Source organism: Scyliorhinus torazame, chromosome 2 (assembly GCF_047496885.1).
Source record: "Scyliorhinus torazame isolate Kashiwa2021f chromosome 2, sScyTor2.1, whole genome shotgun sequence".
Taxonomy (NCBI): Eukaryota; Metazoa; Chordata; class Chondrichthyes; order Carcharhiniformes; family Scyliorhinidae; genus Scyliorhinus; species Scyliorhinus torazame.
In genome coordinates this window covers 262,921,698-262,939,641 of record NC_092708.1, presented here as the reverse complement: position 1 = coordinate 262,939,641, position 17,944 = coordinate 262,921,698, and the positions used below count along the sequence as shown (strand labels likewise).

General features: G+C 45.5%; 1 protein-coding gene across 4 annotated transcripts in view; it reads right to left on the bottom strand.

The window, feature by feature from the left end:
• zfyve19 (zinc finger, FYVE domain containing 19) overlaps positions 1–17,944 on the bottom strand; it is a 44,969-nt gene that overhangs the window by 25,711 nt on the left and 1,314 nt on the right. For all 4 annotated transcript variants that reach the window (XM_072486451.1, XM_072486460.1, XM_072486469.1 and 1 more), the window contains exons 2-5: positions 16,818–16,939; positions 16,104–16,157; positions 11,533–11,690; positions 9,192–9,337 (exon numbers count right to left, since the gene is read on the bottom strand). In XM_072486451.1, the coding sequence (XP_072342552.1) occupies positions 9,192–9,337; positions 11,533–11,690; positions 16,104–16,157; positions 16,818–16,939 (480 nt within the window). The remainder of the gene's footprint in view (positions 1–9,191; positions 9,338–11,532; positions 11,691–16,103; positions 16,158–16,817; positions 16,940–17,944) is intronic.

Sequence of the window (17,944 nt, the reverse complement as noted above, 5' to 3'; positions counted from 1 at the left end):
TATTCATGATTGAAGACAGACACATAAACAATTTAGGTAACTAAGTATCATGGGAGCCTCTGGTTCTTGAATGGGTTAAGAAGATTGTTTTGGGAAATTCGCTTTTCTGTATTAATCTTTTTTTTTAATTAAATATTTTATTGAAAATTTTTGGTCAACCAACACAGTACATTGTGCATCCTTTACACAATATTATAACAACACAAATAACAATGACCTATTTTATAAACAAAAAATGAATAAATAATAAATAACAAAAATGAAAACTAGCCCTAATTGGCAACTGCCTTGTCACAAGTAACACTCTCCAAAAATATAATTTAACAGTCCAATATATAATTATCTGTAGCAACGACCTATACATACTATACAGTATATATTAACAACCCTGAGAGTCCTTCTGGTTCCTCCTCCCCCCCCCCCCCCCCCCGATCCTGGGCTGCTGCTGCTGCCTTCTTTTTCCCATTCCATCTATCTTTCTGCGAGGTATTCGACGAACGGTTGCCACCGCCTGGTGAACCCTTGAGCCGACCCCCTTAGGACGAACTTAATCCGCTCTAGCTTTATAAACCCCGCCATGTCATTTATCCAGGTCTCCACCCCCGGGGGCTTGGCTTCTTTCCACATTAGCAATATCCTGCGCCGGGCTACTAGGGACGCAAAGGCCAAAACATCGGCCTCTCTCGCCTCCTGCACTCCCGGCTCTTGTGCAACCCCAAATATAGCCAACCCCCAGCTTGGTTCGACCCGGACTCCTACTACTTTTGAAAGCACCTTTGTCACCCCCATCCAAAACCCCTGTAGTGCCGGGCATGACCAAAACATATGGGTATGATTCGCTGGGCTTCTCGAGCACCTCGCACACCTATCCTCCACCCCAAAAAATTTACTGAGCCGTGCTCCAGTCATATGTGCCCTGTGTAATACCTGAAACTGAATCAGGCTTAGCCTGGCACACGAGGACGACGAGTTTACCCTGCTTAGGGCATCTGCCCACAGCCCCTCCTCGATCTCCTCCCCCAGCTCTTCTTCCCATTTCCCTTTTAGTTCATCTACCAGTCTCCCCTTCGTCCCTCATTTCCCGAAATATATCTGACACCTCACCATCCCCCACCCATGTCTTTGAGATCACTCTGTCCTGCACCTCTTGTGTCGGGAGCTGCGGGAATTCCCTCACCTGCATATACCCTCAGTTGCATATACCTGAATGCATTCCCTTGGGGCAACCCATATTTCTCGGTCAGCGCTCCCAGACTCGCGAACTTCCCATCCACAAACAGATCTTTCAGTTGCGTTATTCCTGCTCTTTGCCACATTCCATATCCCCCATCCATTCCCCCCGGGGCAAACCTATGGTTGTTTCTTATCGGGGACCCCCCCAAGGCTCCAGTCTTTTCCCTATGCCGTCTCCACTGTCCCCAAATCTTCAGTGTAGCCACCACCACCGGGCTTGTGGTGTAGTTCCTCGGTGAGAACGGCAATGGGGCTGCCACCATAGCCTGTAGGCTAGTCCCCCTACAGGACGCCCTCTCTAATCTCTTCCACGCCGCTCCCTCCTCCTCTCCCATCCACTTACTCACCATTGAAATATTAGCGGCCCAATAATACTCACTTAGGCTCGGTAGTGCCAGCCCCCCCCCCTATCCCTGCTACGCTGTAAGAATCCCTTCCTCACTCTCGGGGTCTTCCCGGCCCACACAAAACCCATGATGCTCTTTTCAATCCTTTTAAAAAAAGCCTTCGTGATCACCACCGGGAGGCACTGAAACACAAAGAGGAATCTCGGGAGGACCACCATCTTAACCGCCTGCACCCTCCCTGCCATTGACAGGGATACCATATCCCATCTCTTGAAATCCTCCTCCATCTGTTCCACCAACCGCGTTAAATTTAACCTATGCAATGTGCCCCAATTCTTAGCTATCTGGATCCCCAGGTAACGAAAGTCCCTTGTTACCTTCCTCAACGGTAGGTCCTCTATTTTTCTACTCTGCTCCCCTGGATGCACCACAAACAACTCACTTTTCCCCATGTTCAATTTATACCCTGAAAAATCCCCAAACTCCCCAAGTATCCGCATTATTTCTGGCATCCCCTCCGCCGGGTCCGCCACGTATAGTAGCAAATCGTCCGCATACAAAGATACCCGGTGCTCTTCTCCTCCCCTAAGTACTCCCCTCCACTTCTTGGAACCCCTCAACGCTATCGCCAGGGGCTCAATCGCCAGTGCAAACAATAATGGGGACAGAGGGCATCCCTGCCTTGTCCCTCTATGGAGCCGAAAATATGCAGATCCCCGTCCATTCGTGACCACGCTCGCCACTGGGGCCCTATACAACAGCTGCACCCATCTAACATACCCCTCTCCAAAACCAAATCTCCTCAACACCTCCCACAAATAATCCCACTCCACCCTATCAAATGCTTTCTCGGCATCCATCGCCACTACTATCTCCGTTTCTCCCTCTGGTGGGGCCATCATCATTACCCCTAACAACCTCCGTATATTCGTGTTCAGCTGTCTCCCCTTCACAAACCCAGTTTGGTCCTCGTGGACCACCCCCGGGACACATTCCTCTATTCTCATTGCCATTACCTTGGTCAGGACCTTGGCATCTACATTTAGGAGGGAAATAGGTCTATAGGACCCGCATTGTAGCGGGTCCTTTTCCTTCTTTAAGAGAAGCGATATCGTTGCTTCAGACATAGTCGGGGGCAGTTGTCCCCTTTCCTTTGCCTCATTAAAGGTCCTCGTCAGTACCGGGGCGAGCAAGTCCACATATTTTCTATAGAATTCGACTGGGAATCCATCCGGTCCCAGGGCCTTTCCCGCCTGCATGCTCCTAATTCCTTTCACCACTTCTTCTACCTCGATCTGTGCTCCCAGTCCCACCCTTTCCTGCTCTTCCACCTTGGGAAATTCCAGCCGATCCAAGAAGCCCATCATTCTCTCCCTCCCATCCGGGGGTTGAGCTTCATATAATTTTTTATAAAATGTCTTGAACACTCCATTCACTCTCTCCGCTCCCCGCTCCATCTCTCCTTCCTCATCCCTCACTCCCCCTATTTCCCTCGCTGCTCCCCTTTTCCTCAATTGTTGTGCCAGCAACCTGCTCGCCTTCTCCCCATATTCGTACTGTACACCCTGTGCCTTCCTCCATTGTGCCTCTGCAGTGCCTGTAGTCAGCAAGCCAAATTCTACATGTAGCCTTTGCCTTTCCCTGTACAGTCCCTCCTCCGGTGCTTCCGCATATTGTCTGTCCACCCTCAAAAGTTCTTGCAGCAACCGCTCCCGTTCCTTACTCTCCTGCTTCCCTTTATGTGCCCTTATTGATATCAGCTCCCCTCTAACCACCGCCTTCAACGCCTCCCAGACCACTCCCACCTGGACCTCCCCATTATCATTGAGTTCCAAGTACTTTTCAATGCACCCCCTCACCCTTAGACACACCCCCTCATCTGCCATTAGTCCCATGTCCATTCTCCAGGGTGGGCGCCCTCCTGTTTCCTCCCCTATCTCCAAGTCCACCCAGTGTGGAGCGTGATCCGAAATGGCTATAGCCGTATACTCCGTTCCCCTCACCTTCGGGATCAATGCCCTACCCAGCACAAAAAAGTCTATTCGCGAGTAGACTTTATGGACATAGGAGAAAAACGAGAACTCCTTACTCCTAGGTCTGCTAAATCTCCACGGGTCTACACCTCCCATCTGCTCCATAAAATCTTTAAGTACCTTGGCTGCTGCCGGCCTCCTTCCAGTCCTGGACTTCGACCTATCCAGCCCTGGTTCCAACACCGTATTAAAATCTCCCCCCATTATCAGCTTTCCCATCTCTAGGTCCGGAATGCGTCCTAGCATCCGCCTCATAAAATTGGCATCATCCCAGTTCGGGGCATATACGTTTACCAAAACCACCGTCTCCCCCTGTAGTTTGCCACTCACCATCACGTATCTGCCCCCGTTATCCGCCACTATAGTCTTTGCCTCGAACATTACCCGCTTCCCCACTAATATAGCCACCCCCCTGTTTTTCGCATCTAGCCCCGAATGGAACACCTGCCCCACCCATCCTTTGCGTAGCCTAACCTGGTCTATCAGTTTCAGGTGCGTTTCCTGTAACATAACCACATCTGCCTTAAGTTTCTTAAGGTGTGCGAGTACCCGTGCCCTCTTTATCGGCCCGTTCAGCCCTCTCACGTTCCACGTGATCAGCCGAGTTGGGGGGCTTCCTACCCCCCCCCCCCCTTGTCGATTAGCCATTACCTTTTTCCAGCTCCTCACCCGGTTCCCACGCAGCTGTATCTCCCCCAGGCGGTGCCCCCCCGCCCAACCTCTCCCATACCAGCTCCCCCCTCTCCCCAGCAGCAGCAACCCAGTAATTCCCCCCTCCCACCCCCCCCGCTAGATCCCCCGCTAGCGTAATTACTCCCCCCATGTTGCTCCCAGAAGTCAGCAAACTCTGGCTGACCTCGGCTTCCCCCCGTGACCTCGGCTCGCACCGTGCGACGCCCCCTCCTTCCTGCTTCTCTATTCCCGCCATGATTATCATAGCGCGGGAACCAAGCCCGCGCTTCTCCCTTGGCCCCGCCCCCAATGGCCAACGCCCCATCTCCTCCACCTCCCCTCCTCCCCCCATCACCACCTGTGGGAGAGAGAAAAGTTACCACATCGCAGGATTAGTACATAAAACCCCTCTTTGCCCCCCACATTCGCCCCACCACTTTGTTCGAACGTTCTTTTTAATAACCCGCTCATTCCAGTTTTTCTTCCACAATAAAAGTCCACGCTTCATCCGCCGTCTCAAAGTAGTGGTGCCTCCCTCGATATGTGACCCACAGTCTTGCCGGTTGCAGCATTCCAAATTTTATCTTCTTTTTATGAAGCACCGCCTTGGCCCGATTAAAGCTCGCCCTCCTTCTCGCCACCTCCGCACTCCAGTCTTGATAAACGCGGATCACCGCGTTCTCCCATTTACTGCTCCGAGTTTTCTTCGCCCATCTAAGGACCATTTCTCTATCCTTAAAACGGAGGAATCTCACCACTATGGCTCTGGGAATTTCTCCTGCTCTCGGTCCTCGCGCCATCACTCGGTATGCTCCCTCCACCTCCAACGGACCCGCCGGGGCCTCCGCTCCCATTAACGAGTGCAGCATCGTGCTCACATATGCCCCGACGTCCGCTCCCTCCACACCTTCAGGAAGACCAAGAATCCTCAGGTTGTTCCTCCTTGCGTTGTTTTCCAGCGCCTCCAACCTTTCCACACATCGTTTCTAATGTGCCTCATGCGTCTCCGTCTTTACCACCAGGCCCTGTATATCGACCTCATTCTCGGCTGCCTTTGCCTTCACGACCCGAAGCTCCCGCTCCTGGGTCTTTTGTTCCTCCTTTAGCCCTTCGATCGCCTGTAGTATCGGGGCCAACAGCTCTTTCTTCATTTCCTTTTTGATCTCTTCCACACAGCATTTCAAGAACTCTTGTTGTTCAGGGCCCCATGTTAAACTGCCACCTTCCGACGCCATCTTGGTTTTTGCTTGCCTTCCTTGCCGCTGTTCTAAAGGATCCACTGCAATCTGGCCACTCTCTCCTCCTTTTTCCATCCGTATCCAGGGGGGATTCCCTTCTGGTTTACCGCACAGTGTTTTTAGCCGTCAAAATTGCCGTTGGGGCTCCTATCAAGAGCCCAAAAGTCCGTTTCACAGGGAGCTGCCGAAACGTGCGACTCAGCTGGTCATCGCCGCACCCGGAAGTCTCTGTATTATCTTTACTAAACCGAAGCAAATATATTAACAGATTCAAAGCTCTTCATGTGACTCAATGCCTCAGAACATTGACCACTCATCACAGGTAACAGGAGAAGGTTAAAGAGTAAATCCATAAGATCATAGGAGCGGAAGTAAGATCATTCGGCCCATCGAGTCCACTCCACCATTCAATCATGGCTGATTTCAACTCCATTTACCCGCTCTCTCTCCATAGCCCTTAATTCCTCGAGAAATCAAGAATTTATCAACTTCTGTCTGAAAGACACTCAACGTCCCGGCCTCCACCGCCCTCTGTGGCAATGAATTCCACAGACCCACCACTCTCTGGCTGAAGAAATTTCTCCTCATCTCTGTTCTAAAGTGACTGCCTTTTATTCTAAGGCTGTGCCCCGGGTCCTAGTCTCCCCTGCTAATGGAAACAACTTCCCTTCGTCCACCCTATCTAAGCCATTCATTATCTTATAAGTTTCTATTAGATCTCCCCTCAACCGCCTAAACTCCAATGAATATAATCCCAGGATCCTCAGACGTTCATCGTATGTTAGGCCTACCATTCCTGGGATCATCCGTGTGAATCTCCGCTGGACCCGCTCCAGTGCCAGTATGTCCTTCCTGAGGTGTGGGGCCCAAAATTGCTCACAGTATTCTAAATGGGGCCTAACTAGTGCTTTATAAAGCTTCAGAAGTACATCCCTGCTTTTAAATTCCAAGCCTCTTGAGATAAATGACAACATTGCATTTCCTTTCTTAATTACGGACTCAACCTGCAAGTTTACTTTTAGATAAACCTGGACTCGGACTCCCAAGTCCCTTTGCACTTCAGCGTTATGAATTTTGTCACCATTTAGAAAATAGTCCATGCCTCTATTCTTTTTTCCAAAGTGCAAGACCTCGCACTTGCCCACGTTGAATTTCATCAGCCATTTCTTGCACCACTCTCCTAAACTGTCTAAATCTTTCTGCAGCCTCCCCACCTCCTCAATACTACCTGCCCCTCCACCTATCTTTGTATAATCGGCAAACTTAGCCAGAATGCCCCCAGTCCCGTCATCTAGATCGTTACTATATAAAGAGAACAGCTGTGGCCCCAACACTGAACCCTGTGAGGCACCACTCGTCACCGGTTGCCATTCCGAAAAAGAACCTTTTATCCCAACTCTCTGCCTTCTGCCTGACAGCCAATCGTCAATCCATGTTAGTACCTTGCCTCGAATACCATGGGCCCTTATTTTACTCAGCAGTCTCCCGTGAGGCACTTTATCAAAGGCCTTTTGGAAGTCAAGATAGATAACATCCATTGGCTCTCCTTGGTCTAACCTATTTGTTATCTCTTCAAAGAACTCTAACAGGTTTGTCAGGCACGACCTCCCCTTACTAAATCCATGCTGACTTGTCCTAATCTGACCCTGCACTTCCAAGAATTTAGAAATCTCATCCTTAACGATGGATTCTAGAATCTTGCCAACAACCGAGGTTAGGCTAATTGGCCTATAAATTTCCATCTTTTTTCTTGTTCCCTTCTTGAACAGGGGGGGGTTACAACAGCGATTTTCCAATCCTCTGGGACTTTCCCTGACTCCAGTGACTTTTGAAAGATCATAACTAACGCCTCCACTATTTCTTCAGCTATCTCCTTTAGAACTCTGGGATGTAGCCCATCTGGGCCTGAAGATTTATCAATTTTTAGACCTCTTAGTTTCTCTAGCACTTTCTCCTTTGTGATGGCTACCATATTCAACTCTGTCCCCTGACTCTCCGGAATTGTTGGGATATTACTCATGTCTTCTACTGTGAAGACTGACGCAAAGTACTTATTTAGTTCCTCAGCTATTTCCTTGTCTCCCATCACTAGATTACCAGCGTCATTTTGGAGCGGCCCACTGTCTACTTTTGCCTCCCATTTGTTTTTAATGTATTTAAAGAAACTTTTACTATCATTCCTAATGTTACTGGCCAGCCTACCTTCATATTTGATCCTCTCCTTCCTTATTTCTCTCTTTGTTATCCTCTGTTTGATTTTGTAGCCTTCTCAATCTTCTGACTTCCCACTACTCTTTGCCACATTATAGGCTTTCTCTTTTGCTTTGATGCATACCCTGACTTCCTTTGTCAGCCATGGCTGCCTAACCCCCCTCTGATAACCTTTCTTTTCTTTGAGATGAACCTCTGTACTGTGTCCTCAATTACTCCCAGAAACTCCTGCCATTGCTGTTCTACTGTCTTTCCCACAAGTCGATTTTCGTCAGTTCCTCCCTCATGCCCCTGTACTTACCTTTATTTAACTGTAACACCTTTACATCTGATTCTACCTTCTTTCTTTCAAATTGCAGACTGAATTCTACCATATTATGATCACTGCCTCCTAAGTGTTCCCTTACTTTAAGATCCTTTATCAAGTCTGGCTCATTACATAACACTAAGTCCAGAATGGCCTGTTCCCTCGTGGGCTCCATCACAAGCTGTTCCAAAAAGCCCTCCTGTAAACATTCAATGAATTCCCTTTCTTTGGGTCCACTGGCAACATTATTTACCCAGTCCACCTGCATATTGAAGTCCCCCATGATCACTGTGACTGTGCCTTTCTGACATGCCCTTTCTATTTCGTGGTGCATTTTGTGCCCCTGATCCTGACCAGTTAGGAGGCCTGTACATAACTCCCATTATGGTTTTTTTGCCTTTGTGGTTCCTCAACTCTACCCACACAGACTCCACATCATCTGCCTCTATGTCGTTTAGTGCTATTGATTTAATTTCATTCCTGATTAACAAGGCAACCCCGCCCCCTCTGCCGACCTCTCTGTCTTTTCGATAGGTTGTGAATCCCTGGATGTTTAAATCCCAGTCCTGAACCCCCTGCAACCATGTCTCTGTGATGCCTACCACATCATACCTGCCAGTCACAATCTGGGCCACAAGCTCATCTACCTTGTTCTGTACACTGCGCGCATTTAAATATAGCACTTTTAATTCTCTATTGACCTTTTTGTTTTCTTAGTGTGGTGGAACTTGGTTTACTGAACCTTTCCATACACTGTGTCCCCAGCATGTGCAGAGCCAAGCCGTTCGCAGTCAGGGTATTAGTGAAGTACAGGATCAAGGTCAGGGCCCAGTCAGTGACTTTCCAACAAATAGACTTAAATTTGGTCATTTAGTGAGACCCTGGGGGATCGCCAGGAGCCATATGGGATCCTCTCCATCCTGCATTGCATTTCCTGCTACTCTGGTATGCAAATCTTCAGAAATAGATCAAAGACAGCAGCATTCATGGAAAATTCACAATGTTAAGCGGAGTTCATTCATTTCTTAACTTTTTTCCATTTGTTTTCAGTCAAAATGTGGGCTTAGTTGAGCCTTTAGGCCAGACACAAAACAAAACAGGCTGGTAATCTGCATTTTCAGAATTGTACAAAGAAATACTAGGTCCTTACAGGTTTGGGGGCCTGTGAAGGTGGTGTCTGGCCCTTTAACTGGGCCAACCTGTCCTCCATCTCCACCGTGGAAGGTATGGGTCGCAGGGGGTCCTTCTTCAGTGCTGCTAGTCGCAATTCAATCTCCCCCTGAGATGGTATAGATTCTGCAACATAAAAGAAAAGGTCGAACCAGGATGTAATCCAATCTATCCCCTGTCCAAGGTTGCAAATTTATTTTGACAATCCGACTAGGAACCAGTCCTGATCGATAAACCTTGGACCAACTGTAAGTTTTCATGCCATGACAATATTCCATATTGTTTCTCTAGATTGGTATTCTTGAATTTTGCACTCAGATTGGGGAAAAGAAGATACTTTTCTCGGCACTGTCAGCAAACAGTTCTAGCTCAAGAATGGCACCAGGACAATTTCCATTTGAACAGAGGGAATTTTAGGGTGATGTGCTTGTGTCATAACAGTGACTACACTTCAAAATGACTTAATTGTCTTTGGGACAACTCAAGAACACAAAAGGTGTTATATAAATGCAAGTTTGTTCCTTCTGATTTGATAGAGGCATTTAAAATCTCAAGGTGATTTGCTCCAACACACAAAATCTGCTCTTCCTGCAGCCTTAACCCCAATATTGGAACTGAATAAAATCTTTGATTGAATCAGTCTGTCACTATCATTTCCCACCTGAAGCATCTTTGAGGTTTCTCTGTGGGATTAATACTCTATTGAGGACAATTATTTGTTGTGAAAATTGAGAATTAAACAGACACCCCAAAATACTGTCTTCCAGCCCTCAGGAGCTAGGGCGGGAGCCTATTAATCTTGGGTTTATTTTGAGTTGAACTCCCTGAGGTGAAAGGACAGTTTACAATTTGTTGCTCTTTATAGCTTCAAGCAGAACATTCCTCAATTTTGTTTCGAAACAACAAACAGACTAGAATCAAAAATCCCCCTAACGTCACACAGAAAATTCTGTTTGGAAAGTTGTTTCTCAGTCTGTCCGACTGTAATTTTAGGTTTACTTATATGGACTATACTGCACCAGATATAAAAGTGGTTAAAAGAAAACCGACTCAATAAGGCAGAGAAACCGCTCAAAAAGGTAACGTTGGATGATTAAATTTAACCACTACAGAATCACAGAATGAATCAACTTGGCTCATCATGTTGTGCTGATTCTTTGAAAGACTCATTCAATTAGTCTCACATCCCTGCTAGTTCCCTAAAACCCCTGTAAAATTGTTCCCTTTAAGTATTCATACAATTCACGTTTGAAAATTATTATTGAGTCTGCTTCCACCACCCTTTCAAGCATTGTAATCAGGGTCATAACAACTTCTGTTTCTTTAGCAAATTACCTTAAATCTGTTTAAATCCTCTGGTTACCTACCCTTCTGACACTGGAAACAATTCCTCCTTATTTACTTTCTCAAATCCCATCATGTCTCTACAAACCACAGTTCACCAACACCGACTGTGTTCTCCAAATCAGCATGTGTAAAGCCTTGAATGATCCACCAGTTCCAAAATGGATTTGACATTCCAGGTTTGTTCACTTGTGCCCCAGTCTGTTGAGGACAGTGCTTTGTGAGCTGTTTTAAAAAAATGTTAGCCTAATTATATTCCTTGTAAAATGTTATGATTTATAAGGAGTTTGTAATTTGGATTGACGTGGTTTCTATTCCTCCAGGCTTTTGATTCCTTATCCCCTCTGGTGGGATTTTATCTTGATAGTGTGTCCCATCAAAAGTAGCGATACCAACATCACTGGCGAGAGATGTAGAGGGCACAAATTTCTTCCCTCCATCAGTATTCACGAGCTACCACTGGATGTAGTGTAAATGCAAGTCTCCAAGATGCCCAATACAGAGTAGGGAAAGACGACAAACAAAAATCAGGGAGAGCGACTCTTTGGGTCCAAGTCTCTTCTAAAGTATCCCTCTCTTACTACCCTCACCAACATTGTTAAAATGGCATTGCACACTCACACAAAAAGGCTTGCATCATACAGCACCTCATTTATTTGCTAAATACACAATCAATTCCTTTGAAGTCTGAGTAAGGAAATTGCAATCCTTTGATCCAGACGTGAGGATGCATCACGCTTTGGGTTCTACAAAATACTGCATGCTTATCAAGATATCATAGAATTTACTGTGCAGGAGGCCATTCGGCCCATCGAGTCTGCACCGGCTCTTGGAAAGAGCACCCTACCCAAGGTCAACACCTACACCCTATCCCCATAACCCAGTAACCCCACCCACCACTAAGGGCAATATCCAGAGTTTCTCTTGACTTCCATAATATGCAATTAAATAATCCCTTAATTATCAATGGTACTTACTTGGTTTAGTTTCTCCCTTTAGCTTCTCCAGTCGTTCAGCAATGGCTCGGTCTTCTTTGGATAGACCTCGGTACTTTGAGGTTATGCTTGGTGCCTGACTGGTCACTTTGTGGGCTGCAGTTTGTTCCTGCTGTTTAGCCTCTAGAGCAGCCACTCGCCTAGATCAAAGGCCCAGAGAAAAGCTTCACAGGTGTATCATAAGAGAAATAGCCTATAAAGAGTTTTTATTTGTTCAAGGGCACATAACCCATTCATGAAAAGCTCAAGTTTCTCAACAATTAGTATCAAAGAACTAATACTTGACTTGAACGTTTTTGGCATCAGTGCTGTTACATTGTTCCTCTGGCACTTGGACTTAACTAAGTAGTATGCTCTACAAAGTAGGAGAATTGCTAATACCTCTGATTGTGCTCAGTAAAGGTGCAAGAACTGTTCTAAGGCCAGCTGTACAGTTTAATGGCAGGAAATATGAAGAAAAGGACAATAGGGCAATGAAACTGACAGATGGACCAAGCTGGGAGCTTTCAAAGATGTTCAGCAACCCACATTGGGTAAATGTATTGCATATAGTACAAACTGGGAAAGGCGACTTTAATTGTGAAAATACCATCGTGGTCTCAGTATTCTTGAGCTTGGTGGCATGAGGAAGCCTACACAGTTTTTACTTCTAATTGTTATCCAATGATCTTGATGAATAGTTTACTTACGAGAATGTCTGAGGACAGGATTGTGCTCAGTTATGATGCCACCCACAGTCAAACTGCCTGCCAGACTCACCATCTGCTCATGTAGAAAGATTGGACAGAACTGTCACCATCAGTGGAACCAAACATCAGCAGGGATCATCATCATTTTCAGGAGAGAATGGAGATAGAAGGTTTTTTCTTTGGGTCTCCTAAACCAAGCACGTATCTATTGGTACCTTTGCAAAAGTGATTAATTATGGTATCAACAGATACATTGGCATGTGGAAAGATCAAAGAACCCTGCTGTCAGTGGACTATCTGTTTAACCACTGAACCCATATTGTATGAGCTTTTCTGTTCAGAGGATAGAATGGATGTGATGAGCAGAGATAAGATGACATTTTGATAAGAGTAGATAGGGAGAAACTAATTCCACCGGTAGGAGGATCACTAACCAGAGGACATAGAAGTAAAATAATTAGCCAAAAGCCAGGGAGTTGGGTGGGAGGATGAAGAGAATGTTTTATAATCAATCATCGCTTATTGTCACAAGTAGGCTTCAATGAAGTTACTGTAAGAAACATTTTTTACACAATGAGTTTTTGTGAATTGGAATGCACTGCCTGAAAGGATGTGATGGAAGGAGATCCAATCACAACTTTCAAAAGGGAACTAGACATATAGTATAAAAGGAAAACTTTGTAATGTTATTGAGAGCAGTGGAGTGGGATTAATTGCTGGTTCTTTCAGTGAGCTGATTCAGGCATGGTGGGCTTAATAGCCTCCTTCTCTGGATTCTGTGGCTAGCTATGGAGGAAGACGAAGAAAAGGAAAAAAAGAAAAATGGTAAACTTGCACTATTTAAAAAAAAAAAATCATATTTATGGAATGTGGGCTTTGCTGGCTAGGCCGGCATTTATTGCCCATTCCTAATTGCCCTTCAGAAGGTGGTGGTGAGCAGCCTTCTTGAAGCGCTGCAGGCCATGTGGTGTAGATACACCCACTGTGCTATTAATGAAATGAAAAAATGAAAATCGCTTATTGTCACGAGTAGGCTTCAATGAAGTTACTGTGAAAAGCCCCTTAGGGAGGGAGTACCAAGGTTTTGACCCAGCAACAGTGAAAGAACAGCGATATGTTTCCAAGTTAGGATGGTGACTGATCTGGGGGGGGGGAAAGAGAGCTTCCAGGTGGTGGCGTTCCCAGGTATCTACTATCCTTGTCCTTCTAGATGACAGTGCTGCGTGTACAGAAGGTACTGCCTGAAGAGCCTTGGTGAGCTTCAGTGCATCTTGTAGATGGTACACACGGCTGCCACTGTGTGTCGGTGGTGGACGGAGAGTATGTTTGTAGAAGGGATGCCAATCAAGCGTGCTGCTTTGTTCTGCACGGTGTTGAGCTTCTCCAGTGATGTTGGAGCTGCACTCATCCAGGAAAGTTGGGAGTATTTCATCACACTCCTGACTTATGCCTTGTTGGTGGAGGACAGGCTTTGGGGAGTCAGGAGTTAATCACCACAGGATTCCTAGCCTCTAACTTGCTCTTGTAGCCACAGTATTTGTACGACTAGTCCAGTTCAGTTTCTGGTCAATGGTAACCCCCAGGATATTGATATTGGTAATTCAGTGATGGCAAGGAGTGACGGTTTGATTCTCTCTTATTGGAGATGGTCATTGCCTGGCACTTGTGTGGCGCAAATGTTACTTGCCACTTGTCAGCCCAAGCCTGGGTATTGTTTGTCCAGGTCTTGCTGTATTTTGACATGGACTGCTTCAGTGAGGAGTCGCGAATGGCGATGAACATTGTTCAATCATTAGCAAACATCCACATCTGACCTTATGTTGGAAGGAAGGTAATTAATGAAGCAGCTGAAGATGGTTGGATCTAGGATAATAACCCTGAGGAACTCCTGCAGTGATGTCCTAGGACTGAGATGATTGACCTCCAACAACCACAACCATCTTCCTTTGTGCTCTGTATGACTCCAACCAGTAGAGAGTTGCACACGGTCTCCTGAGATTTTCATCCTTAATCCCACATGTTGCTGAGTTTCAACACCATTACGGAGAAGCAGCAAGGGAAGATTGGCTGTTGTCCCACAGGGTGGAAGGGAGAAACTATTGGTGCTAAATTGAGACATTTACATGTGCTCACCCTTTGTCCATTTCCAACCAGAAAGACTGTACCATTCTCACCTCAGTTACCCTGTTGCTCACGTTACTAATATAAACAGGATCCAGCTGAAAGCTGAAACTACAAAGCAAAATAAGTCTGTTGATGCTGTCAGGTCTGCTGAGATTGTTCAACATCTTCTGTTTTTGTTGCAGATTCCAGCATCTGTAGTAATTTGCTTTTATCTTGGTGTTGGGGAAATTGTCCCGTCACCTGATGTTGGAAATAAATCTCAACATCAAAGACTGAATGCTTCTAGTTGTTTTATGTGATGCTAGTAGATTGTCCAAAGATGGGTGGCACGGTAGCACAGTGGTTAGCACAGTTGCTTCACGGCGCCAGAGACTCAGGTTCGATTCCCGCTTGGGTCACTGTCTGTGTGGAGTCTGCATGTTTTCCCCGTGTCTGCGTGGATTTCCTCCGGGTGCTCCGGTTTCCTCCCACAAGTCCCGAAAGACGTGCTGTTAGGTGAATTGGACATTCTGAATTCTCCCTCTGTGTAGCCGAACAGGCACCGGAGTGTGGCGACTCGGGGCTTTCACAGCAACTTCATTGTTAATGTAAGCCTACTTGTGACAATAAAGTTTATTATTATTAAGTCTCGCACCCATAATGAATCGCGACCTGTATTCGCTGTTAAATTATTTTCTAATTCGTAGTTCCTTTTACCTAGCTTTTATCCATATCCCTGTTAAAAATTGTTCAGTGGTAATGGGTGAGTTGTGGAACCCAGCAAGGTGTGAATGCTGAAATTTTGAGTGTTTTACACAGTCCCACAAGGTATATCTCATCACTTCTCTCTGTCCTTGTTTTACACCACGTGTATAATTTATTTCAATAAGATAGATTTTCTTTAATTAGAAAATGTGTTTCTTTTAGTGCTTCAGACAGTTGGTTAGTTTCTCTCAAAAATCTAACTAATAATTAATTACCTTTGGTTTTACCCTTTGTCACTTTTTAACATTCTTGACTTCACTGTCTCCTTTGATCTCTCGATTTCTAAAGCCGCCTTCACGAAACGGATTTATTTTTCAGTATTTACTGCTCAACCACTCTTAAGTCTTGGGGGCGGCACTGTGGCACAGTGGTTAGCACTGCTGCCTCACAGCTCCAGGGACCCGGGTTCAATTCCATCCTCGGGTGACTGTCTGTGTGGAGTTTGCACTTTCTCCCAGTCTCTGCGTGAGTTTCCTCTGGGTGCCCAGGTTTCCTCCCACAGTGCAGATCAGGTGGATTGCCTTTCATGTCCAAAAAGGTTAGGTGGGTTACTGGGAGGCGTGGGCTGAAGTGGGGTGCTCTTTCCAAGGGTCAGTGCAGACTCGATAGGCCGAATGGCCTTCTTCTGCGCTGTAAATTCAATGATTCTAAGTCTAAGTCTGTCCAAAACTTGCATGCTATCTGAAGATGTTCTGCTCACACGTTTTACTTCCTAGACAAGTTACATGAAAAAAAGCTTGTATCCGAGGTTATTTCTCCTCGTTATTTTCTTCCCTTCCCAAAATTGATTTTGCCCATTTCCTCTACAGTCAAGATTCTAAACTGAATAAGCCTTTACTCTTGCTCCATCACCCCACCCACAACAGTATAAATCTCATCCTATTTCCAGTTCTCTCTAGCTTTGACGAAGAGCCATCCAGACTCAAAACATTAGCCATGTTCTCTCTCCACAGGTGCTGTCAGACCAGCTGAGATTGTCCAGCATTTTCTACTCACTTTTTGTAGTTCTCTGGTGGAGACCACCTTGCAGCACTGTCCTGTTTCCCAGGTCTATGAAAGAATGAACAACAAATATTTTCTAAAACATCCTCTTATTATCGTTTTCATACACTCCCATTTCCAAGTACTAATTCTCAGCTGGAAGGATGGGCAGTAGCCTTTCTCTTAGAGTAAAATTAACCTTGTCTGCGTGTAAGGAAGTGTCTCCACCTTCGCTGCATCAAGGCAAACCTTATAGAGCAGTCAGGGGCACTTGGTCACTCCATGGTGCAGCACACTGACATACCAACCCAAAACACAGCTGGGTTGCCTGTAACAGGTACACACACGATCTAACGGTAAACACTATTTACCTCATTCACAACACACTGCCATGCCAGCTACTCTGCAATATGAAGTTGAACGTGTTTCTTTAATTTGTGCCTATAGCGATGGTTAGATGAAATGGAAACAAGCTGAGGCCGCATTATTCCGTTACTTGCTTTGCACTGTCTGTGCCATCAAGAGATGAGATTAATAACTCAATTTTAAGTTCCCAAGTTCAGCACAGTGATCTCTTTTCAGTTATCTCTCCGTCGGTCTTTCTCCTCTGCTGTGACGCCATTAACGAGCGGTCAGTTCATTAACTTTGTTGACTGTTCAGATTTCATTTTGTAATGGATATATGTGATTGTTAGTACATGTGTGTGCTGCTCATTAACTCTTGAATACCTTGTGAGGGTTCCGTGGCACTGTCTGCAGACTTTTTGCTGTGTATTTCCACAGCGAGGGACCAAGGTGCTGTAGCTGAGACACGATGAACAATACGCATGGCCGCAGTTCTTGCATCCAAACTGCCAAAATTTAAAAAAAATTAGTTAAGTACCTTAGTGATGGCATCAGAGGATTGGAGAATTACAAATGTTGTAACCTTGTTCAAGAAAGGGTATAAGGAGTGAGTCAATTAGGCTTTGGTGTGGAAAGCTTTTAGAAACAATAATACAGGACAAAATTAACAGTCACACAAACAAGTGTGGATTATGAAAAGCAAACAGATTGGTTAAAGGTAAATCTTGGTCAACTAACATGCTTGCGTTTTCTGAGGTTGATGAGGGTAATGTAGTTGATGTGGTGCATACAGACCTCCAAAGGAATTTGAAAAAGTTCCACATTGCCAGGAAAGTTGAAGCTTATGGAATAAAAGGCACAGTGGCAGCAGGGATAGGAAGTTGGCTAAGTGACAGGAAACACAGAATGCAGTGATAAACACTTGTCTTTCAAACTGGACAAAGAGGAAGACAGATCCCCAGGGGTCAGTGTTAGGACCCCTGCTTTTCCTGATACATGTTCATGACATGGACATCAGTGTACAGGGCACAATTTGAAAATTTGTCGATAACATAAAAGTTGGAAATATTGTGAACTGTGAGGAAGAAAGTATTAAACGTCAAGAAGGGATAGACAATTTGCTAAAATTGGCAGACAAGAGGCAAATAAAATTTAATGCAGGAAAATGTGAAGTGATACAATTTAGCAAGAACAACAATGAGAGGCAATATAAAATGAAGAGTATAATTCTAAGAAGGTTTAGGAGCAGAGGGACCTCGAGTATATGTGCACATATCATTCAAAATGGTAGGGCAGGTTCAGAAAGTGTCTAAAAAGGCATGTGGGCTTTGCAAATAGATTATAAAAGAAAGGACATTATGATAAACCTGTATAAGCACTGGTTCCAACAGCATGATGGCAAGTTTTTATTCTATGCATACTGCTAGAGATGTGAGACAAGAATGCAAATAGCTTTATTTTCCCCACCATTCCCCTTCTCAACACTCCTTTACATGATGATGGATGGGCAA